Raw genomic sequence first — 25952 nt, forward strand, 5'->3', positions numbered from 1 at the left:
TTTGCAGAATGACGATACGAGGTTTTGTACTTTAAACGACGATATACATATATAAAGTAAATTATACTCTTTCCATATATGTAATACTCTTATATTGGCAGTAAGAGCTAGTACCGTCCGAAAACACTACAGTACAGATATATCAATAAACACGTACGAAAGAAAAGGAACACACACGTTTATAAATAAACATGTACACACCACATATACAAAAACGGCACTCAAGTACACAACACATTGACAAAAACGGTACTAGACTGTCTCGCTTTGATTTCGGAATGCTTACACATTGAGAAGTTAGCTTACTGCCAATATAGAAGTATTACATATATGACTCTTTCTGTAGTAATATCTTTCATATCACATATTTTCATTTGTTAATTAAAAAAAAAGAAGATTTCAATGCAGTTCAAAAAACTAAATTTGATTTATTTAAGGAGACTTTTATGAATTTTACTGAAAAGACTTTAAATACACTCTAAAAAAATTTATTTATTTGCGCATATTAAGAGAGGTAACCAGTTTCCTCTTTTAATGTGTGCAAATTCGCACGCCGTGTAATAAACTTAATCATTGCCTGTTTACTCGTACATACCCAATTTGCCGCAAGAGCAAAATTACACATAAAATGTTTAAAATAAAGTAATGTTTATTATTAGTAGGAAATGAGTAGTCCACTTGCAAACAGCTTGTGATTTTATAATAGAAAGCCATAAATTTGAAAAAGTGACTACGACAACAAGTAACATTTAAATTGAATCTTTTTTATTATTACCTGAAAATTTGGATAAATAGGAGCCTTATAAAATTGTAACATAACATAACATGTCATAAGATAACATTAACAGTCTATACGACCTAAAGCAGCTTTCTAAGTTCATCAGAAGATTGATACTGTTGAAAGTTCATAAATAAGTGTGATAGCGACTTTTGGAAGAAGACTTAACATTTGATGCTATTTTTTTCAGAATATAAAAAGATTTTGCACTCTGTTGTTAGTGGACATGAAACTACTTTAAATACTGGTACGTAATCCGCCAAAAACTAAGAATCGAAAAAATTTTACATAGCGCACTTTGCAAGTAGACTACTCAAATGTATTTGTAGTTTGAAAATTTTTGCAATTTTAAACATTCCATATATGTGTATTTATGTGTATATTTTAAAGATCCCAAGTTCAAAATCAAATACTGAACATCTTATACGTATATTTATACAGATTCTTGTTGAAAAATAGATACTTTTCAGTAGTAGTTTTACATGCTCTTTTTAGAGTGTACTTGCTACTTATTATATTTTCTTTGCAAAATACTTATGCACAAAAAATGTACTTTATAAATTGAAATTACAAATGCTTGATTTTATGCACATGTATTCCAAGTCCTTAGGATGGGTTAAATTATGCCTTTTTCATGAAAATGTTTGGTTTTCTTACAAATTATGAGATGTATATGTAACAAAAAAATTTGGATACATTTGGATACATTTTTGGCTTGGTCAGGGATACATTTTCTTGAGACGGCGCGGCAACACTGTTTCTGGCTAGTACTTATACATATTTCAGCACGAATGGACAAGGCCAAGAGCTTCGGTGATCCAATTTTGGCAAAAAATATCAGTTACTCGGTTTTGCAAAACGACGATACGCAGTTTTGTACTTTAAACGACGACATATGTATATGAGGTTGAGGAGTTTTCATTTTTGTGATCAACAATTTTATACATACCTCAAGTTAATATGCATCTTACTAATTTAAAAGAAAATTTCATATATATGCGTACATACATGTATCTATACAAATTAATATATATACATAGATATGTATATATCTATGACATTTTCTTTTAAATCTACAAAAAATTTGGTTGCTTATGTCATGAGTCACACAGATCGAAGAAAGGAAGTTGAATGAAAAAGGATAGAGAACGAAAGCGTGTTCCTTTACTTAGCTTAGGTCGGTGTTATGCAGACAAACTTTTGTTTGCCAAATTAAATGGCGGCTGCTTAGTTTGCTCGGAGGTGGTTATGTCGAGTTTGGCACAGGGTTGCACGTTCATTATGGTTTTCATGGCTATTGCCAACACGAAATGAGAATTTTGAAGCTCCTGCAGCATAAATTCAGTTCTCTGACTTTCGGTATCACGGCAATTTTTGTGTATAGCAACAATTGTCTAAAATTTTTGTATATGACAACACCGAATTTGCTGCAGTTTGACCAAACAAAATTAGTTTGCTGTGAGAGTCGCCAAACTCGCTCTCTCCGAGTTTGCTGCAACAACAATTGCACGCAGTTTGCCAAACAAAATGTCTGCATAACACCGACCTTATTGAACATACCAAATTTCGTATGTTTTATATGTATTAATACTTAGTTACAATTTGTCAATGCTTGTGTTAATCGATAGAGCATAAAAGCATAGAGATGCATACAATGTATCGAACACGCCTCCTTGCTGTTATACTCTGTACAGAAATACTTATATGCATTTTAAACTTTCAGTTTTTTTTTCGTTTTTTTTTTATTTAGTTCAGAGAAGAATGGGTAGGCAAGGCCGAAAGAGCCACATCTAATTTCTAAATGCTACAAAGAGCCACACAAAAAAAAAATTACTTTTACATAAATTTATTATTAGAAATGAAAAACATTAATTTTATTATTATTCTAATGTACGTGAGATAAATATTAAAGAAAATTCAAAAGATCTCTTTGGCCAAATTTTCAAAATCTGGTTTTACGTCAGTTAAAGCCGCTCGTAACCGTTCTGTTAAATGTTGGTTAGTCAATAGGTACGTTCGTTCGAGATCTCCAGTAAAAAATGTCCAACAGCGAAATTCCGGCGAAATGTCATCTGTTCTCTCGCAAGACAAATATATCCAAAATAGCGCGAACAGAAAATTTGCAGAAACTTGCAAGTTAGACGAACACATTTTAGAAATTTTGTTTACATTAAAAAGTATAAAATTGACAACGTAAGAAAACAAATCCCGAAGCCTTACCCTGACACAGTTCACTGACTAAAAGAACACTAAGAGAAAAATTAACCATTATGTTCTGCCCTTCACAGATGCTTCTTCATAGTTTGGAGATACAAAACAAAAATTGTTATTATCATTTTAACATGTTGCCTCTGACGGGATTAGCAAATAACAGCAAGCATCTCTACACACTCAGCTACAGCTGCTCTATAAAGTTGTCTTGAAATGTTCAAGTTGAATCAGTTTTCTTCGTAGTTTGATTTGGTTCTGCACTTCACAGAGGCTTTTTCGTAATTAAGAAAAACCAAAAACAGAAAAACAAATAAAAATTATGTATCGCGCTGACGGCTGGAAGCCAACAAATAACAGCAAGGGAATGTTCAACTTGAATCGCATTTCTTACAATCGGCTTATTGACCATGAAAAAATCCATAACTTGGTTGAAAAAAACATTGTGCTTTTCGCTCAGCGAATAATTACTTCCTTATTGCAAGTTTAATTAGTCGCATTTTACTATTCAAACCATCAAATTCATTTCAGGGATTTGCGTAAATTCGAACCAGCTGTTAGCAAAAATTTTTCTAGCAGAAACTAACAGCTTCCCCTCAAAATGAAATGTCACTTTGCTCTCTCAATTTCCCCTACATTGGAAGTTTTTTGCGTACGCGATTGCAAAAAGCTGATAGTTTTTGATAACTTTCAATATTTAACAGGCACGCGAATGCATTTATAAATGCGAATGACTTTACGAATTTCATTGTAGAGTACAAAGACTCACAGTTATACGTTGTACCAAAAATTGAAAATATACGGCACCCAGCTGTTTTCAACAGCGGATATTTTAAATCTGGTACTGTTGCCGGAATTCAAGCAATGGCAAAGCTTTATGTTGCATTTCCAGTATCTTCTTTTAATTCCAAAAACTCCAACTTTTCTTTCGCTTTTCCTAAAAAGGAGTATTTTGGTTATTGTAAATTCATCCTCACTTACATAACTTACATAAAAAAGCGTTTATGAAGTATGCAAACGTACATTTAAATAATTTCAAATCATCAAATCTCTTTTCAAAATCTGCTTTTAAATCATGTGCAATATTTTTTTCTAGCCATGGAAAATGATGAAATATTCTTTTTTTGAGATCATGAATAAAAAGACGTAGTTTAGCTTCAAAACTTAAAATAATTTGCGACAAATCAAAAACATTTTTATTCTCTCCTTGTAGAGACAAATTCAAGTTTGCAAATGTTCCACCATATCGTTAAAGAACATTAAGTCAGAAAGCCAATTTTCATTCTCCAAATTGCAGGTAATGTTCGATCTCAATTTGCGTATGTGTATATAAAAAGGATAAAATAAAAAAAACAACACAATGGCAAAGAATATCCATCAAAGAAATAAGTATTTTCAATAGTAAGAAGAGCCAAAAAGTTCTAATCAAAAGAAAATAAAAAGAGCGGCTGCTTAGCAAAGAGCCTCATTTGGCTCAAAGAGCCGCGATTGACCACCGTTGTTTTATATAAAAAGGTCTTTTGTTAGAAAGGATTCTATTTCAAGCTCAACATACTTCTTAATTTAATAAATTGTACTTTGCCCAAAGCCTTTGTAAGAATATCGGCTGGGTTCTCTTTGGATTCTATCTTATTCACTCTTATGACATTATTAGTCTGATTTTCATGTACATATTGGTATTGTATTTCTATGAATTTTGAATTTTTGGGAAAATTACCATTTTTAGCTGTAGCAACAGCACCAGAATTATCCTCGTAGATTGGAACTGGTTCTGACAGGCTTAAATGAAAGTTTTTTAATATTTTTCTTATCAAAATAATTTCAGTTGTTCCTTCAGACAATGCAACGTATTCAGCAGCTGTTGACGACTTAGGAACAGAATTTTGTTTTCGCGATTTCCAAAGAATTGGGTTTTCAAATAATCTAATGATATATCCGCTTGTGGACTTACGATCATTAACGTCGCCTGCCCAGTTCGAATCTACAAAGCAATCTATTTCGTTAAAATATTTCCGTTTCTTTGTAAAACATAAACTCTTGTGTAGTATAAATACTTAAAGTCTCTCAAGGCGTATTTGAAATGGGTTTCATTATAACAGTTTTGAAACCTGCTTAAATAATTTATGCTAAAAGAGATGTCAGGTCTGGTTGCTGAGCTTATGTATAGAGTCAAACCACGCCAACTGTGTCAATGAATTTCCATTGAAGTGAAGACAATTGTGGGAATCTGTAGATAATTATAGAACAAAAATACACTTTGGACGGTTTTTCGAAATAGCACTTCGTTTTTGTTTTTTTTTTTTTGTATTATAAGAATGTTGCAGTTTTTGAGAAAAAAATTCGTAACTCGCGACCCATTTGATGAAATTGTTTTTGAGAGTTGCTGAAGCTTTTCCCTTTACAATAGAAAGATTTGTAGAAAAAGGTTTGCAACACAATTAATTCTTTAATAACAATAATTTAAACAATTGCTGTTATTTATGTATTCTAGGCCCGCGATTGCAGTGAAATTTTGGGACAATATACTCTAAACTCTTGTTTTTAAGTTCCAAAAAGAAAAAAATGGTCTTTTCAATTTTTACGGTCGCTATCGATTTTCGTGTCACCTTTAAGCGTTGAGTAAATAGCTATTTTCATTTAAGCTTGTGTGAGTCATAGCATTTATACGTTAAATAATGTACGTACTTGTATAATTATTCATTAATTAACATAAAAATGCTATTACTCACACAAGCTTAAAGGAAAATAGTTATTTACTCAACGCTTAAAGGTGACAAAAAAATCGATAGCGACTGTCAAAATTGGAAAGACCATTTTTTTCTTTTTGGAACTTAAAACCAAGAGTTTAGAGTATATTGTGCCAAAATTTCACTGCAATCGCGGGCTTAGAATATATAAGTAATTGCAATTGTTTAAATTATTGTTATTAAAGAATTAATTGTTTTGGAAATTTTTTTCTACAAATCTTTCTATTGTAAAGGGAAAAGCTTCAGCAACTCTCAAAAAAAATTTCAGCAAATTTCATCAAAGGGGTCGCGAGTTACGAATTTTTCTCTCAAAAACTGCAATATTCTTATAATACCAAAAAAAAACAAAAACGAAGTGCAATTTTGAAAAACCATCCAAAGTGTATTTTTGTTCTATAATTATCTACAGATTCCCACAATTGTCTTCACTTTCCAGAAAATCAATGGAAATTCATCGACACAGTTAGCGTCATGCGCCTATGATGTTTCTATATTTTGAGTTACTGTTTTCTTCATCAGATTTTTGCAATTTAAGATTTACTTCAATAGGAGTTGAGTACAATTTTCCAATTACAATATCATATTTTTCAGCTAATGACTCAATATAACTCTTTTGATTTAACAGCATGTAGTTCGACTGTCTATGGTGATTTATTTCAATTCCAATATAGTTTCTTACTTTGCCCAAATATTTCGTATTATTATTGCTACCTTCACTATTGCTGCAGATTAAAAGATCATCTACAAAGATTAGTAAATATGTTACTTCATTATTTTCCCTTTTAAAATACAAACAGTAGTCGCAGTTATTTCGTGAAAAACCTAATGAGCGAATATACGCGTGGAAGCATTCCTACCATAAGCGGGGGCTCTCTTTCAAACCGTACAACGATTTACGCAAACGATAAACCTTATTCGAACCGTCGGAAAACCCTGAGGCTGCGTTACATATACTGTTTTTTTGATTCTTCCGTTCAGGAATGCAGCTTCTACCTCCATTTGTTTTATGTGGAAGTTATTTTGGCAGCAAAAGGATAACAGGATTTTTAACGTTTGTGACTTAAAAACCGGTTAGTAAGTACTGTCAATCTCACCCCTTTGCGGAAAACCTTTTGCAACTATACGTGCTTTGAACTTTCCGTCAGCTTTCTTTCTATAAACCCATTTGAGATCAATGATTGTCTCGTTAGTTGGCCTTTCTACTAATTTCCATGTCTTATTTTTATTGATATTGTCATACTCAGCGTTCATTTCCTCCGTCCAGTGTTGAGCTTCCCTTGAGCTTGTAGCTTCTTCGTAAAATTCTGGAACCATAGCATTACAATAGTTAACGTAAATTGTTTGGTAAGCAAATTGACCGTCCTTTGTTGATTTATCTGTTCTAGCTGATCTACGTGGAATTTATTTCGCTTTATTTTCAATGACAGTCTCTTCATGGTCGATAAAGCCACTGCTAACATTTGGGCTGGAGACATCTGGGCGTCCCTCAACTTTTGAACTCCCCTCTTGTTTTAACTGTATTGGACTACTTGCTTTCAGGGGATTTGAGATAACGGAACTGTCCGTGCTGAAATCAGATTCTTCATCCTCAACTTGACATATTAATTTTATATCTTGATCTAGTACGTCTACGTGTCTAACTATAACTGCTTTGCCGTTTAAGAGGACACGGTATCCTACATCGGAGTAACCAACCAATGTACCTATATCACCCTTTTTGTCCCATTTATAATTTCTCTTTTGATCAGGATTCTTACACATACCTTGCTCCCAAATATTTTTAAATACTCAGCGTCTGGCCTTTTGTTAAAAAATATTTCATACGGTGTTTTTCTTTCTAATGTGTTTGCTAACAGTCTGTTTTTTAAATACGCGGAAGTCTTTACTGCTTCCGGCCAAAATTTTCTTGGGATTTTGGCCTCTGGCATTAAACAGTTTAACATATTCATTATAGTTCGATTGAGCCTCCCGGCTGTGCCGTTTAGTTAGTGTACGTAAGGGGGACACGGGTTTAACTAAACTCCCTTTTCGCGAGCAAAATTAATTGTTTTATTATTAATGTATTCGGTATTCGATGCCGTTAGCGCATCTTATCTTGCGCTAAACTTGCTCTTTACTTTTGATACAAAAAAATTTAATTAATTTACTGTAGTCGTCAGTAAACGTAAGAAAATATTTTTCCCCATTGCTTCCGGGAGTACTATGAGGGCCATTTAGATCTGTGTGTACTAACTGTAATATTTCGTTTGCTTTAGTTCTATTATTTACGAAAGCCGCATTGTTTATTTTATTTTCAAGACAAATGATGCATTTCATGAAATCACTTTCAATTTCTGAAGGTAAGTTGTCTACTAGGTTGCTTTTGCACAATTTATTTAGCGAGCTGAAATTAACATGGCCTAGTCTTCTATGTCATTTCTCTGTGAGGGTAATTTTCTTATTAGTTATATTTTGTATTAAGGTATTTGCATTTATTTCGCTTTTATGCAAATTAACAAAACTTCTCATTACGTACAAATTGTTCGATTCATGGGCAATGGCAACTAAGTTGTTAGAGCTATTGTAAACTTTACATAATTTGCCTTCAGATAAGATTTTATTTTTTTTTTGTTATCTTCTTATAACTCAAAACATTTGCTTTCATTCCTTTAACAAAGTATACATTTTTAATCGTAATAGTTGATTTTTTATTAAAAGTGAGAAAATTTGCTACAAATGTACCGATTTTAGTTGCCTGTAATGTACGACCATCACCAAGTTTAACTTCTGAAGGTTTATTCAAAGTTATTGATTCTCTAAAATAAACATCATCATTTACGATATGATCGGTACAGCCGCTGTCGAGCAGCCAAATTAACTTGTAAGTAACATCGTTTGCATTGTACCTACATGTATCACTTATCTCGCTACTTATATTTACCATAAAAACGCTGCTGTTGTTGTTGCTTTGTTGCGTACGTCCTCTTCCTCAAAAAGCGTCGCGTTTGTTTGACCCACGTCGACCTTGAGAATTTCCCCAGTTGTTGCTTCTGCCTTTGCCTCGTTGAAAATGTGAATTTTGCTGGTATGCGTTATGATCACTTTGGTTAACGGGATTGTGTGTGCAGTTTTTGCTCATGTGGCCATATTCTCTACACCTGTAGCATTGGATGTTCGAGCTGTATCCATACGTTGAATTTTCGCCTCTTTAGGCCACAAACACATTTGACCTGGACATTGAGCTGCTGCAGTTTGTGTTGCTGGTCGGGTTGATAGCTTTAAGCTTGATTTTTTTGCTTCAAATATTCGCAGGTGCTGTCTTTTGCCGGTAGCACATCGATAAGGTGGCCTATGTGGCTGTATGATGCTGGTAGTGCTTTGATCGTGAAGTTGAGTTTTTCTTCTTCCATGACAGTCGCCCCAGCAGCCTCGAGATTATTAACTCCTTTCTCAAAAGCATTAAAAAATTCATCCACACTCGAGAAACTGTCGAGTTTAATGAAAAAGTCTTAAAATATAATAGATTTTATAATTCCAACGGAAACACAGTACCGATTTTTTTTGTATGGAGAGTGTTGCAGTCTACTGTAACTAGCACTTTGTTATACTAAAATTTAATGGTCTAATGGTTAATGCGCCTGCGGGCATAAAAAGTTGTAATTTACCGTGTTTACAAGATGTATTAAGTTGTGTTAACTTATATCGTTTCATTCTGATGTGGACGTATAAACGCACACTTAACACGCACCGAGACTTTTTATCGTGTCGCCGCAATCCATATTGGAAATGTGAGTTAAGAGCCTCTGAACCGTGTTACTTTTCCGTACAAACACTATCTACTACAAAACGCTTCTAAACTGCCGACTTATATAAATTTTGTTATTTTCCTCCACTTTCCAACTCTCTACTTGAGTATACGTTTTACTGTGCGAGAGAAGAAGACATATAATAGTGTAGAATATTTCGTACGCCTAACACTTTTCTTCTTCCTTTATTTTCTGGTTACAATGATGTAGCAAGCATAACATAAACAAGTAAACAATTTTAGCTTAATAATAATAATAGATTGGCGCTTACACATATGTTAGTGTTTGGCCGAGCTTCTCCTCCGACTTGTGGCGTGCGCCTTGATATTGTCACACAAAGCGGAGCGACCTACAGTTTTACGCCGACTCCGAACGGCGATTGTATTTTTATGAGAAGCTGTTTTTCATGGCAGAAATACACACGGAGGTTTGCCATTGCCTGCCGAGGGACGACCGCTGTTAAGAAAAAACCTTTTTTCTATATTGTTTTTTGCGATGTTGCTTTGACCAGGGTTTGAACCCAGGTGCTGCGAAGTGGAAGCGGGCACTGCTTACCACTTCACCACAGCGGCCAACAATTTTAGCTTAAACTTTAAAAATCTTACATCAAACACAATCTTAATTTTGAAGATATTTTCAGTGTACAATTTTGCTTTTTAAAAAACCTTTCTTTGAAGATTTTGAATAAAAACTAGCACAAAAAATCTTCACTTATACGATGTTCACATGAGGCGAGTTTACAGGCAACATTTAGTTGAAAGCAACAATCGCCTGGTGTGAACCTCTTCCGCAGCGGCACGCAGAGATTGGGAGACGGATTATCAATATACGCATTTCCTTCCGTACAAATTACTAGGTATGTTCGACAATTTTTTTATATCGAATAAAATGAGCAATACCTTCAACAAAAATTGCCAAAAACAACGATAAGTCCTTACTACTTCAAACTTGCACTTTTGTATTCAAAAATTAAATGGGTTACAAAACATGTCCTCGAAAGTTTGTTGAATTTATTTGAAATATTGCACAAAGCCTGAAACTTGATATTATAAGGTTGTGTTTTTTAAGAATAAACTATATTTTTATGGAAAAAAAGGAAAATTTAACAACAAAAAAAATGCTAAAACTTGTCAAAATGTGGTGCGCTTATTATGATGGTACGGCGTGTATATGTATTTAAAACCATATCTGTAAATTTAATCATACACCAATGTATTGAGGACAACAAAGATTTACAAATGTATAAAATTAGTAAAATATTTTTAGTTTGTGAGTAATATTATACTTATTCTACCTAAAAATTCCTAAGTTATAATAGTAAAGTAAATTATAATCTAGAAGTATCAACGTTAAAACTAAGAGCCAATTTCAGATGAAAAAGCTAAATGGAAGTGAAGTTTATTTTTGGATTATCATTTAAATGCCATTTAACTTTCGTTGGGTTTCAGATCACTTTTATTGAAACATGCCAAACAAGTGGCACCACTGTTGTTTGGTCATTGAAAATGTTGTTGCACTTGTTTGTTTGTGTTCATTTTGTGCTGAAAAGCTGATTGTTGTTTGGTATAAACGCAGGCTTGCATATCGCTAGCTTAGAGTGAAAAGTTGCTAAGTCCACTTTTTATGAAAACTCATATTTTGATATAGGAGGCTAGAGAAATTGAATACGCATCGTTTCGAAAATTATAAAGGTACTTGTTTTATTTTTTCCTCTTTATAAGCAATAAAAGGAAAATCTGCTAAGTCCAAAAGAAGCACCACAAATCCGATAAGGCCAAAATAATACGACATCTTTTAATAAATATCAAATCCTTCTGATTCTTATGGAGTTTTGCTTTGCTTTAAACGCGCAAAATGTTTGATTCAAAGTCTTGCGAAATAGTTAAAGAAAATCGCTATAGGAAGATTTTTTCCTCTCCTGTAAATTTTTTAAAATGGGACTTAGCAACTTTTCTTTCTAAGCTAGCGATATCTCATATTTAAAAAGCCATTATTGGTAATGAATTTATGAAGTTAATCAACCATCTCTACTTAAATAGCTCATCTGGAATTGGGCCTGATTGTTGCAATGCGATAATGAAAATAGAGTAAGGTAAACAAGTAACTACATATTGTTTGTTTATTTAGGTGCACAAATACAATGATCTCCTAGAACGTGGCTCTTGGTCTTCTAAATTAGACTTTATCCTATCCGTTGTCGGTCTCGCCATTGGACTGGGCAATGTTTGGCGGTTTCCATATCTATGTTACAAAAATGGCGGTGGTGCCTTTCTTATACCTTATTTCATGACGCTGATATTAGCTGGCATACCTATGTTTTTCATGGAACTAGCTTTAGGACAGATGCTGACAATCGGAGGATTGGGCGTTTTTAAAATCGCGCCCATATTCAAAGGTAAGCTTGCAGGTCAACATAAATTGCAACCCTTGTTAAGAGAAACATTAAGACGGACAATGGGTCAGGAGACCGTCGTTACTGCCATCAAATATACTAAAGCTGTTAAACCTTCTAAAGTGGATAGAATGTTTTCATAGACATATCCTCTAAGTATTAGAAACAATTTTGGGAAACAACATTATTTTTATTATTAGAAAATGATCTCAAAGTACTTTTTTTATGTGAAAGCATCTTAGCTCTCGGCATGGGTAAAATTTGCGTTAAACGCAGCAGAAAATGTGTAATTTCCTCAGAAACACCCTGTATTTACTGCTATAGTGGCTATAGTATTTGCTAGCGGAATTCCACAACGAAAATTTGACCGCCTACAACGTTTTGTTACATAGTGTTATTAATTTGTACTACAGGAGTGTATTGGTAAAAAGCAAGGCGGCCATTTTAAAAATATCGAATTTTAACTCGGCTACTTAATATACTGATGAACATATGTTAAGATAATATGATACAAAATAGCGCAAAGTGAGGAAGAGGGTAAAGGCCAAATGATATTTGATGCATTTCTAGAGGTTTGTACATTTCGGCAGTCACAGAATGGTGTTTTTTTTTACGAGAACGAACTAATCTTAATAAAAAAAGCCCAAACAACACCACTCCTTAACTGTCAAAATGTTCAAATTTATACAAATTCACCAATCGTGTGATCGAATATTATAAGTCAGACCATAAATGAAATATATTTTTTCCTAGAGCAAAAATTAAACAAATCTACAGTATACGTGTGAGCTTTGTGTGTATGCGGTATTTCATGCGCGCTCGGTTGTTTTTGCAGTAGCAGCGAAAACATTTATTTGCACATTGCAATGCTGCAACGAGTTTTGTAGTCCCATGTCCAGGCATGGCCAGAAAACGAGCACTCGCGCAAAGAGCATAACCATCGCTTGGTGCTTTAAGCACTAGATTTAGTGCTTTTTGAATATTAAAACGCCTAAAAAAATTATTTACTGCCTAGTGCCCTTTTTAGTGCTTTTTTTCTGAACTAAAATTACTCCGATATAGTTAAGACTTGAAATAATTTTTAAATATTTAAAGCTGTAGCAGCACTGAATTTACAAAAATCTACAAATTTAAATGCTCTTAAATACAACCATGATTGATAAAAAACTGAACTTGCAAACCCACCTTGTTCAATTCTATTCGCCTTGAAAATGCTAGTAGATATGCGAGCAAGTTAAGTATTTCTTTTTTTCTTTTCTAGTTATTTGTAAAAATCTTAATTTTTGTACCACCTGAGTAAAACACATCGTTTCTTGGTGCCAAATCTGGCCGCACAATTGTTCTAGCACTAGAATTTTGAGATATCCTAACCCCAAAGTGCCAAAATCACGGTTTTTGGCGATATTTGAGGTTATATAATGTAAACATAAATTTTTTTGCTCATTTCTACTTAGGGCATGATTTTCGTTTGTTGGGATTCGATTTTTCTTTCTTGAGATATATCAGTTTTAAGGTGCAGTTCTTCGGTGTTACTTCGTAAGCATGAGTCATTATAATATGTAGCTGTTCAATCGTTATGAGCGAAAAAGTTTTGTTTATTGATTGTTGCAAATATTGTTAATTTTTTGTTTTTGTTAAATACATACAAACTTTTATGAAAAAAGCATCCATTGATTCAAAACAATTTGGTGCTTTTTGTGTGGTAAAACGCTTTTTTCCAAGTTTTTGGTGCTTTTTGAAAATCGAAAGTTGGCAACACTGCAAGCCAGAGCGTAACGATGAGAGCGCGACAGCATGTAAAATTACTATGCAGGAAATGTATCTAGCTATAACTTAAATTGAAGTTGATTAGGAAGGAACTATATATATATTTTCTTTGTGGCGATGGCCGCGAATAGTCAAAATTACCTCCGCATTAGGTGTAGTCAAGGGTGGTCACCTCTGCATTTGATGTGAACTAAGTACTTTTGGACATAAAATATCAATAAGAAAAACAAAATATTTTTTTTTTGTTTTTTTTACTTTTTTTATTTACTATCTTTTTTATTTATTTACTTCATTTTATTACATTTCAAATTTGTTTACATATTCTGCTGTAGGTGGTCCCATATTCGAACACCATCAGACATAACTTCAAAATGATAATATAAAATTTCGATCTGCCTTTTATTTGTCCTCAGTTCAATTCAAAGAAAACAATCTCTTGCTTACATCTGTATTACTCCTGCATTACTTTTAAACTAGTTTCTAGTTAGCTTTTTGTAGCTAACCACAAGTAATATATTTTTTAAAAATCCTGAAAAAAACTAACTACGAATTGGTTATTTTTTATCAATTGATAATTTCTCACTTTTAGCTAACGCTTGTTTGGGGTAGTGCCCACGTCTGCTCATGTCCATAATTTGCGTATGCTTTTTTAAACTGCAGCAAACCACCACGCTGGTTATGTAAATTAATAAAAAACTTCCCTGCAGCGAGTTCGCTGACAATTGTCGCTTTCGTACTAGTTACATTACCAGTTCCAATAGCATGTTATGTTCCTATCAGTGCTGCCAACTATTTTCGAGTAAAATCCAGATTTTTATCAAAACCCGCTAGAAAAAAATTAAATTCCACAAAACAAAAGCTGAAAACTAGATAGTTTTATACTAATATTATTTTAAGCAATTCATTTAAAACGATACTTGAAATTAAAATTAATAATCGAATAATACTGCAGGGATCGAAGTTCATCAGAAATGCAAAATGAGAACAAAAGTTAACATAACACATATAAGCGTATACCGCTGACTAAATAAAGTTCCAGGTCTGCATTAGACCAAGATAGTGAAAGTAAGAATTAAATATAACGAGTACGGTCGAGTGCAGTTGCAGTCTTTGTTCCTGATAATTAAAATTAAAATATAAAAAGATATTGCATGTATATTGAATGCAAACGTGATATTTCATGCAGTGATATTTCTTTCAAACTCGGAGCAATTGAAGTTTCCAGTGCGAGCCGCGTATTTGGCCAGAAATAACAAAGAAACCAAATATTATCTTACATTTAACATTTTTTATCAACGAGAACAACTATGGCGCCTAGCACAAGAAGGAATAAGAAACAACAACAAAACAAAGCAATTGTAACTAATTCAAGTGAATCGAGTGACGAAGAAACAAGTAGCACTAGCTTAACGACAATAATAGACGAATTACAAAAACAGTTTAAAGTGCAAGACAGAGCTATGAGCAAAATAAAAAGCTCACAGCAGCATATGAGTGATAGTTTCGACTCACTCAAAGCTGAGATAAGTAGACTTGCTGAAGAAAACAAACAAATAAAGAAAGAACTAAATGAGTTAAAAACAAAGAACGCAAATATGAAAACGAGTGTCAAAAAAATGGAAAGAGACATACTGACAATTAAACAGCAGGCAAATAAAAACAATGTAATGATCACAAACTTGCCGAAAATTGCAAAAGAAAACTTAAAAGATGTCATCGCCAGTATTGGGCAACAAGTAAATGTGGATGTAAATACGAACGAAATAATCGATATTTACCAAAATGAAAATAAAAAGTTCAAAACATTTCCAATTATTGTTAAATTAAGTAATGGCGATTTTAAAAGAAAATGTATGGAGTTTAGAAAACTTGGAAATAATATTGATGTCAGTAAATTTATCCCCAACACCAACATGATGGGTAAAAATGTAAATTTCTATCACCTGTTGGAGAAGGATCTAAGTGAACTGATGAAGAAAACAAAACAAGAAGCAATAAATAAGAAGTACCAATACGTATGGATGAGAGATGCCAGAATTTTAGTGAGAAAGGAGGAAAATTCAGCAATTATAGAAATAGATTCTATAGAAGATTTAAAAAAGTTAAAATAGAAAAACCCATAAAATTTTTATTTTTACATAGTCAGCTAATATTTGTTATTATCCATGGATTATTTTGATAATCAAATAAAAAAAAACGTTCAATATAAATGCAATGAGTTAAATTGTAAAATTGATGAAACTAACCTTAATATTCTTTATTTAAACATACAAAGTATACGAAATAAGCTTCAGGATTTAAAAACTTTGATTGAGGAAAATAAGAAAAAGAAAGGCATTGTTCATGTGGTAGCTTTAACTGAAGTATGGATCTACGAAAATGAAAATAAATATTATAATCTTCCCAATTACAATGCATATTTTGCCAATCGGGAACTAAACAGAGCCGGTGGTTGCATACTTTTTGTACACGAATCTATTTGCTCTTCACAAGTATCTTGTAAGGAATTTGAAAAAAGTAGTTTTTTAATAATCAAATTAATCAAACTTGATATTCATCTTGCTTGCGTATATAGAAATTGCTCCTCTGATATTCCGTCGTTTGTGAATGCCTTTGAAGGTGATGTATTGCAAATAAAAAGTTGTATTATTATGGGTGACTTTAACATAAACCTTCTTAATGTTACCAACGATACCATAAATTATCTAAACAGTATATACAGTAACGGGTTCTGTTGTCTAAATGAGCTTAGTCAGGATATGCATACAAGGAAGGGCAATAGTTCAAGTACCATAATTGATCATATTATAACTGACAAAGTAAACTACAAATATGTTTTTGCGTTGGAAGATCACCCTATATCTGATCATAGAATTATACATCTATCTGTAAGTTTAAATAAAAATATAAATCAGCCTAGTAGAAACAAATACATGAGTGTATTGGATTATAATGCTTTTGAGAGAAACGGTTATATCAATGACATTATGCGCAGTAGGACCTTCTCTGATTTTCACGCCTCTTTGTGCTCTAGCATAAACAAATCAACTAAATCTATTAAAAAGTCCAGTGAAAAATGTAATAGTCCGTGGATGAGTAGTGAACTTTTGAAACTAATTGGGAAAAGAAACAAGCTATACAAATTAAAAACCAAGTACAGAAATAATATTTACTTTGAAACGGAATTTAAAAGACTCAAAACTCAGGTCAGAAATTTAACACATTACCAAAAGAAAAACTACTTTGGGCAAAAAATCCAGCAAAACCTTTACTCTGCAAACAGAACTTGGTCTATTCTTAAGGAACTAATTTATGGCAAAATACCTGACAGTGTTACTGAAATCAGCCAGTTATCATACAAAGGAGAAATTGTAACAGACCCTATCAAAATAACAGACTGCTTTAATGAATATTTCACGACTGTTATAGATTCTCCCTCAAATATTCAGTACGTTGCAGAGCCAGCAACGAACATCAATACAAATTTTACCCTAAGCGAATGTGATCCATTAGAAATCGAGTTAGCCATAAAAAATTTAAACATAAAATCTGCGAACGGGCCTGATGGCATTTCAGCGCGTCTTATGAATAAATATAGAGAGTATTTTAGCCACACTTTATGCCAAATTATTAATGAGTGCTTCCGAAAAGGTGAGTATCCTAAAGAATTGAAAATAGGCGCAGTTGTGCCAGTACACAAATCTGGAAGTAAGGAAATCTGTGCAAACTACAGACCCATCACAAAATTAAGTACGATCGACAAGATTTTTGAAAGTGTCTTGCTCAATAGGTTGAAATCCTTTCTCCTTGAAAATAAAATCATTGACAAAAATCAATTCGGTTTCATGGAAAATTCGAATACGCTGTCTGCATGCATATCGTGTACTGAATATATCTATGAAAACTTAGACAAGAAGAAATATGTAGCGTTACTGGCAATCGATCTTTCAAAAGCATTTGACTCGGTAAATTTATATATTATGATTAGAAAACTCGCTGAGTTAGGTTTAAACGATAAGGAACTCAAAATCTTTGAAAGTTTTTTATTAGATAGAGAGCAATATGTTGAGATAAACAACGTTAAAAGTGCGAAAAGGCAGGTAAAGACGGGAGTTCCACAAGGTTCTAAGTTAGCAGCTACCTTGTTTCTCATTTATATAAACAATGCGCTAAAACTCAATCTTCACGGGACTCCGCAGTTTTATGCAGATGACGGTAGCTTTATGTATGCAGAAGAATCATTCGAAAATTTAATTACAAACATAAAACTAGACTTGGAAAAAATTAGTCAGTGGTTTGACAAAAACATGCTTAAAATTAACCTTTCGAAGACCAATTTTATTATTTTCAAAAATTTCAAACCTCTTCCGGACATTAATGAGTTTTCTGGGATAATGTTTAATAATGTAAAGATTTCTAGAGTAGAAAAGCTAAAGTACCTAGGTATCTGGTTCGACTCCAACTTAAATTGGAGCGAACAAATAAATAACATTAAACTGAAATTAATTCCTTTCAACTTTGCTCTATACAGAAATAGGGGCATCATTCCACGCAAGCAATTGTGGCTTTTATATAACGCATATTTTATGTCCAAGATCAGCTATTTAAATCCAATTTGGAGTCGGTGTGCAGAATATAAAATAAACGAACTTCAGCGTTTGCAAAATAAAGTAATAAAGAATATTCTCTCGCTCCCATTACGAACTTCCACTACAAGTCTGTATGAAAATAGACTTGATATTAAACAAATATGTATTCTGCAAACACTATTAGTAGTCTTCAAGATCAAAAATAATCTTATAAAGCATAACCTTAAGCTCAATACAATAGATCGTTCAGTATATAGTCTGCGTCAGGTAACGAGTATCAGAACCACGTTCTTTCGAACAGGAAAAAGTGCAAATTCCTTACGCAATTATGGTGTGAAACTGTTCAACAAACTACCAGAGTATGTTAAAACATCTCACAACATTATCACTTTTAAACGGGAAGTGATTCTGTTGTTACTTCAAAGATACGACTTCAGTAGCGACCAATATTCATAATACAATGCATTTAATTAATTGTGCTAAAAATCCTTTCTTTCTCTTTCATCTTTAAATCAAACATAAAAAAAAAAAAAAAAACCTTATATTTTTTACTAACTCTACTGTTTTTATCATATTGTGCTGCATTTTTATATATCATTTAATATCTTTTTTTTCTCAACATATAATTGAATAGCGACTGCATGACTGTATGCGTAGAAATTGTTAATTATCTGAGCTAAATTCTCACACAAAAATTTATTTTTTTTGAGAATGCATATGTATTATTGTATACGTATACCCAATGAATAAAGGAAAAAAAAAAAAAAAATGAAGTGCAATTTGTTGCCACCTGCATCCCTATAAGTTTGAATTTCTGCCTAAAATTTCATTGAACTGCTATTATTCCATTTTACAAAATTAATTCTATTAAATTGAAGTATCATTCTTTCTATGATAACATTACTGTAATTAAAATTCTATAATGTAATTAAAATTCTATACTATAATATACAAATTCTAAAATATTCTATCTCCTCATGCGATGTACGTAAAACATTGCCCACTGGAAACATATTCGGCACTATTACGGTTGCCGACGTCGATGTAATTTTCTCGACAAAAGATAGCGCTCGCAAGTCCAACGCCAGCTACACTGACCACAATTTTTTTGCGGAAATGTGTTTGTCGCAAAACCACTGTGGTGAGCGAATCCGCTGTTGGACTAATGACATCGACGTCGACAACCATAATAGGGCCGATTATTTTTTTTGGTCGTATCGAAATTATTTAGTAATTTTAATTACATATGTATGTGTTAAATTGTAAAAGGCAAAAGGCTAAAAACTTGTCTATAATTTTTTTAAAAAGCTGGATTTCTCGCTTTCCTCTATTTCTCATTTCCTGCCGCTAAATCGGCTTCGAAAAAGCTAGACTTGACGTGAAAAGAGCTAAATTGACAGCCCTGGTTCCTATGCTCCAGGTAGTAAGAAATCGAGATATTGGTTACTTATTGCGCCTTCTAAAGGTTAGTGGTCGTTGCTCCCTTATTACATAAAGGAATTTGTTATGCGTAATCTAAATACAAATAATAAATTTTTTATACTTATCCATGTTCTGTTTCTCTCGTGTGACCACAATGCAAATATCGGACAGAAAAGTATCTACCAAAATAAACTAATATATAGCTACTCCTTTTCTACATAACTACTACTTTTTAAATTTTTTGGGTTCTTTTCAAATATGTTTATATATATGTTTTTAATGGTAGCCATTATCCGCCAAAACACGTTTTATTAAAAAAATTAGCTAATTTCACCATTCACGACAAGAGCATGCTGGTATGTACTATAATAAACTTTTCAAATCGTTTTTAATATCGCACCAGCAGCTGGTACAATCACACCGCAAGAACATACACGGTCAATCGGCTGGCACCAACACTTGATGGCGCCACATGCTGGTATCATCCCTTTAACACATTAAGGGCCGTTTTCTCATCTAAGCTTTAGATTACCGGCCACTTTATCGTCTCGATATACGAGTTTTCGTTTTCTCATCAGCGCATTAATTTCTCGAATCGATAAATTGCTGCTTACCCGTTGCAACCTTTAAAATTTGTACCTAACTTTAAATTTTGGTTTGGTTCATGAGTTAGATATATTAGATATTTCAACCAAGGTTTTGGTTTTTGCTAACAGTTGCTCTTGCTCTATATTTGCTTATGTTGCATTGCCAATCTTTGGAATTTTATGACGAATGTAGTGAAGTTTCACTCTAGGAAGAGTAGTGAAGTTTCACTCTACGGAATAACAAATTTATTTTTACCCGTAAGATAAGAAAACGAAAACACTTTAAAGTGAGGAACAATTTATCTGCCCTGTTAGTAAAGGCAACTTTACTGCTTACATTAGAAAACGGCCCTAAGTATATTAAGGGCCGTAAAATTATCTATTTTAAAGTGTAGTTAAATCGTTAATAGATAAGTTAACGGCCCTAACACTTATATGTATCTAATATATAAAAATATCGTGTCACGGTGTTTGTGGTCGAACTCCTAAACGGCGATATCAGTCGCATACTTATGGAGAAAAATTGTGGTTATTGGAAAAGAGAGCGTGGCAGCTCCCATACAAACCGAATTTTTCATATTGCATATCTCTGGAAGAGTTTATGGTAGAGTACTCGAACATCAAACAATCGCATACTTATGGGGAAAAATTGTGGTTATTAGGAAAGGGGGCGTGTCAACTAAGTAGTATAAATATAGCGGTTCTGGACCGGAGCCTGCAGCGCTGCTAGCAGCGCTGCTAGAACCGCTATATGGTTTGCTGTTGCTCCGGTCCAGAACCGCTATAAGGTTTGCTGGTGCTCGCCGCAGGCTTTGCTGCTCCGCCAAAAGATGTCGCCGATCGTAATCCAAGTTCAGAACCCAGATAAAAGCCGCAAGATGTCGCTGGTGACAAATCCGAGTGCAGAACCGGAACCGATCACAGGGTGTACCGCTGATGGAAATCCGAGAAATCCGATACAAGGTGGTTTATATGTCGAAAATTGGTAAAATGTATTGGTATACATATATACATCCCTACAAGAAAAGGACATTTTAGACTGGCCGATTCTCAATACACTCAAACAAAAACCAATACACATAAAGAACGCTGTAAAAATTTCCCCACAATTTTAAGGCAGTAAAACAGACACCTTAAGTTGACATCATTCGATGCCATATGATGAAAAGGGACGCAAAATCACATGTACACAAAATAACTGGCCAGATTTTGCAGAAATCCCTGCAATTCTGACGAAAAATATGATCCCAAAAGGCTGCAGATCTCCCAGTCAGATGACCAGTCATATGACCGGCAGATGTCTTGTAGGGATACGTATTCTCATACATACATCTATAGGCAAACGTACATACATACATATGTATATACATATATAGATGCTCCACCCCTAAAAAAGTGTGTTAATAATGCTCACATAGTTAATTGCTAAGTATTTAATATGTATGTGTATATGAATGGAAAGGCCTGTTGATGTTGATGATGAGAACAAATAAAATTTAATTTGAAATAAAAGAAAGTTTTATAATTACTTATTTATTTTGATAATAAGAATTTTAAACATAAATGTCCGCAATTATATGAATTATAGCTTTGTTGTTTATTAAAGTTATATATAATGTCTTTTCCTAAATACTTTATTATTTGCTTAGGAGGCTGCAAGTTTCCAAACCCATCGAAATAATCAATCTCATTATCGTTTTTCCAGTATATATATGAATGGAAAGGTCTGATGATGTTGATGATGTGAATAAATAAAATTTAATTTTAAATAAAAGAGAGTTTTATAATTACTTATTTATTTTGATAATTAGAGTTTTAAACATGAATGTCCGCAGTTATATGAATTATAGCTTTGCTGTTTATTATAGTTATATTTAATGTTTTTCCTAACTACTTTATTAAATGTTCAGGAGGCTATAAGTTTTTCCAAAGCTATCGAAATAATCAATCTCATTATCGTTTTTCAGTGTTTGAACTATCCAAATTTATTATTCCACATTCTCTCTTAAATGGTTTACGGGGTAAAGTGTCACACATGAATACCCCTCTAAAATTTGGAATAAATTTTGAATACTTCTTTAAGTCTACATCAGTAAGAGGTCTTCTGGGTAGCTTCATTAAGAGTTTTTTTGGTATGGTTTTAAATATAATCCGAATCCCTTTTTATAAGGCTTTAAGAATATGTCTTTTCCGATTGAAATATCCTCCATTGTATTATTATGACGTTTCGCCTCCAATAACTGCTCCTTTCCAGTTTTTATAGCATTGATTGTTTTAATAATTCCTGCTGTACCGCCAGATAGACTTCCAAGTGCTCCTAATGCTACGATTAAAGGCGCTAATGATATTACACGTGGTGTTTTTATTGAGNTAAAGGCGCTAATGGGAGAAATCCTCCAGATTTAGGTAATGATATTACACGTGGTGTTTTTATTTTAGATTTTTTTCCTCTAAAAATATTATTTACAAACTTTCGTGAAATTTTTATTGCATCTTTTAAGTTATCACTTTTCTTTAAATTTTGTTTAGCACTTTTTAAGGCATGATTGAAGAGCTGATAACCAGTTTTTCCTCCCACTTTTTTAGTTTTTACTATAAGCGTACCCCATACCGCATTTCGTTTTTGTCTTCATTATATTTATAACTAACCAAGCATTCGTTTTCTCATTAAGATTGCAATCCTCCGCTTTAACTCTTTCCCAAACCTTCTTAATTAATTTTTTATCAGCAATATGTCCGTTATCTAAATCTTTATTATATAAATATGATATATCATGTTCTCTACAAGCAGTGTCTAGTAGATTAATCCCTCAATCTCCTCTTACTAAAAGTTTCCGTAGTTTCGTTCCAGGTCCACTAAATTGATAACTAGGCAAATGAAGTTCAATAGGAAGCATATAAATTATATTATTTATAAAACCTTTTCCAACGACTAACGATTTATAAATAAACCTTTTTCATAAATAACTCTCATATAAAATAATATTATATTCAAATAAACTTCTATATCATAAATCGCTTCCCTACTTTTTCTATTACAATACTTTAATTTAGTCTTAATATCTAAACCCCTTCATTCATATTCATGTTGGTTTTGATGTTGTTCCGTTATGTACTCCTCAATTTCCCCGCCAACCACTGTTAAAAATTTGCCATTGTCATCCTCTTCGTCCCATTTTTTGTTAAAAAAATCATGGGCTGCTCTGACTGGGATGCCCAAAACCTGTAACCGGGGACCCTCATCTTCATCTTCAATACATATATAAGGGGTTTTCATATCTTCAAAGCACAACATCTCCAATTCGAAGTCGAAGTTGTACTCTCCATGATGATCGCTATTGAGGATTCGATTGATTCCAGGCATTATGTGTNTTTTTAATATATAAATTCTTTAAATTTGGACAATTTAAATCATCTAAATTATATAAAATAATATCGTATCCGAATAAACGTTGAATCCATCTGATTTTCTCCAATCCTTTAACATCTATATTAATAAAAATGTTGTGTTCGTATGTCACGGTCGTCAAAACTCGAGAACGGCTGAACCGATTTGAATAATTTACTTTTTGTAGTGATCGGTATAATACCAGAACCAATGATATCGTAAAAAATTGGAGAGTTGCCACCTATTTGAAAATTTTTAAACCCAACTATATTGATAAAAGAAATAAGTTATTACAATATGGGTATCAAATTAAAGAGGTTTAACAAAGATAACTGCTGGAAATCTTTTTGACGCGGGTTGCCACCTATTTGAAAATTTTAACTCAGTCAAATTGATAAAATAAATGAAATATTGCCATGTGGGTGTCAAACTAAAGAGTTTTAAGAAGGCTTTCAGCCGAAAATAAGTTTGACGAGGGTTGCCACCTGATTGAAAATTTAACTAGAGTACATCGATAAAATAAATGAAATATTGTAATATGGGTATCAAATTAAAGAGGTTTAAGAAAGATAACTGCTGGAAATATTTTTGAGAAGGGCTGCCACAAATTGTGAATATTTAACTCAGTTAAATTGTTAAAGTAAATGAAATATTGCTACGTGGGTATCAAACTAAAGAATTTTAAGAAGGCCTACAGTCGAAAATATTTTAAACGAGGGTTGCCACCTGTTAAAAAATTTAGCGCAATTTAATTGATAAACTAAATTATATATTACAATATAGATATTAAATTTAAGGGCTTTAATAAACGTAACTGCTGGAAATGTTATTGAGGAGGGTTGCCGCCTATTTTAAAATTTTTAACTCAGTTAAATTGATAAAGTAACTGAAATATTGCAATGTGGATACCAAATTTAAGAGTTTTAAGAAGGCTTACAGCCGAAAATATGTTTGAAGAGGGTTGCCACCTGATTGAAAATTTAACTAAAGTACATCGATAAAATAAATTAAATATTGCAATACGGGTATCAAATTAAAGGAGTTTAAGAAAGATAACTGCTGGAAATATTTTTGACAAGGGTTGCCTCCTGTTTGAAAGTTTTAACTTAGTGAAATGGATAAAATAAATGAAATATTGCAATACGGGTATCAAATTAAAGGAGTTTAAGAAAGATAACTGCTGGAAATATTTTTGACAAGGGTTGCCTCCTGTTTGAAAGTTTTAACTTAGTGAAATGGATAAAATAAATGAAATATTGCCATGTGGGTATCAAACTAAAGAGTTTTAAGAAGGCTTACAGCTGAAAATATGTTTGAAGAGGGTTGCCACCTGATTGAAAATTTAACTAGAGTACATCCATAAAACAAATGAAATATTGCAATATGGGTATCAAATTAAAGGAGTTTAAGAAAGCTAACTGCCTCCTTTTGAAAATTTTAGCTTAGTCAAGTTGATAAAACAAATGAAATGTTGCAATGTGGGTATTAAACTTGATATTTTTAGGAAGGCTTACAGCCAAAAATAAGTTCGAAGAGGGTTGCCACCTGTTTGAAAATTTAACTCAATATAAATGATAACATAAACGGCTGATTACAATAATCGTATCAAATTAAAGAGGTTAAAAAATAGACTGTAGGAAATATTTTTGAGGAGGGTTGCCACCTATTTGAAAATTTTGGCTCAGTGAAATTGATAAAATAATTGAAAAATTGCAATGTGGGTAATAAACTTTAGATTTTTAAGAAGGCTTGCAGTCCAAAATATGTAGGAAGAGCGTTGCCCCCCTTTTGAAAATTTAACTCAATTTAATTAACAAAATAAATTACTTATTACAATAATGGTATCAAATTAAAGAGGTTTAAAAAACATGACTGTTGGAAATATTTTTTAGGAGGGTTGCCACCTATTTGAAAATTTGAGCTCAGTTAAATTGATTAAATAAATGAAATATTGCAATATGGGTATCAAACTAAAGAATTTTAAGAAGACTTACAGTCGAAAATATGTTTCAAGAGGTTTGCCACCTGTTTGAAAATATAAATTAATTTGATAAAATAAATGAAATGTTACAGTATGGGTACCAAACGAAAGGTATTTGAGGAATCTNCGGACAGTTTAAATGAAGAGAGAGCTTACAACATCTTATCAAACGAAGTGATCATATTATCAACGAAGAGTTGGTATAAAAATTACGCACAGAAAAACATTAATAAAGAACTACTGATACAAACGAAAAATCTATAAAAAGCGTAACGAAGACATAAAAATATCCCATGAAATGAAATAAG

General features: G+C 32.7%; 1 protein-coding gene across 1 annotated transcript in view; it reads left to right on the forward strand.

Moving 5' to 3' along the window:
• Positions 1–25952, forward strand: part of LOC108360166 (sodium- and chloride-dependent GABA transporter 1-like) — a 178149-nt gene that overhangs the window by 38230 nt on the left and 113967 nt on the right. Inside the window, exon 2 of the mRNA XM_017612348.1 lies at positions 11646–11913. Coding sequence (XP_017467837.1) covers positions 11646–11913 — 268 coding nt within the window. The remainder of the gene's footprint in view (positions 1–11645; positions 11914–25952) is intronic.

This window comes from Rhagoletis zephyria, unplaced genomic scaffold (genome assembly GCF_001687245.7).
Source record: "Rhagoletis zephyria isolate East Lansing unplaced genomic scaffold, Rhagoletis_zephyria_1.1 Rzeph_scaffold_00531, whole genome shotgun sequence".
Classification (NCBI taxonomy): Eukaryota; Metazoa; Arthropoda; class Insecta; order Diptera; family Tephritidae; genus Rhagoletis; species Rhagoletis zephyria.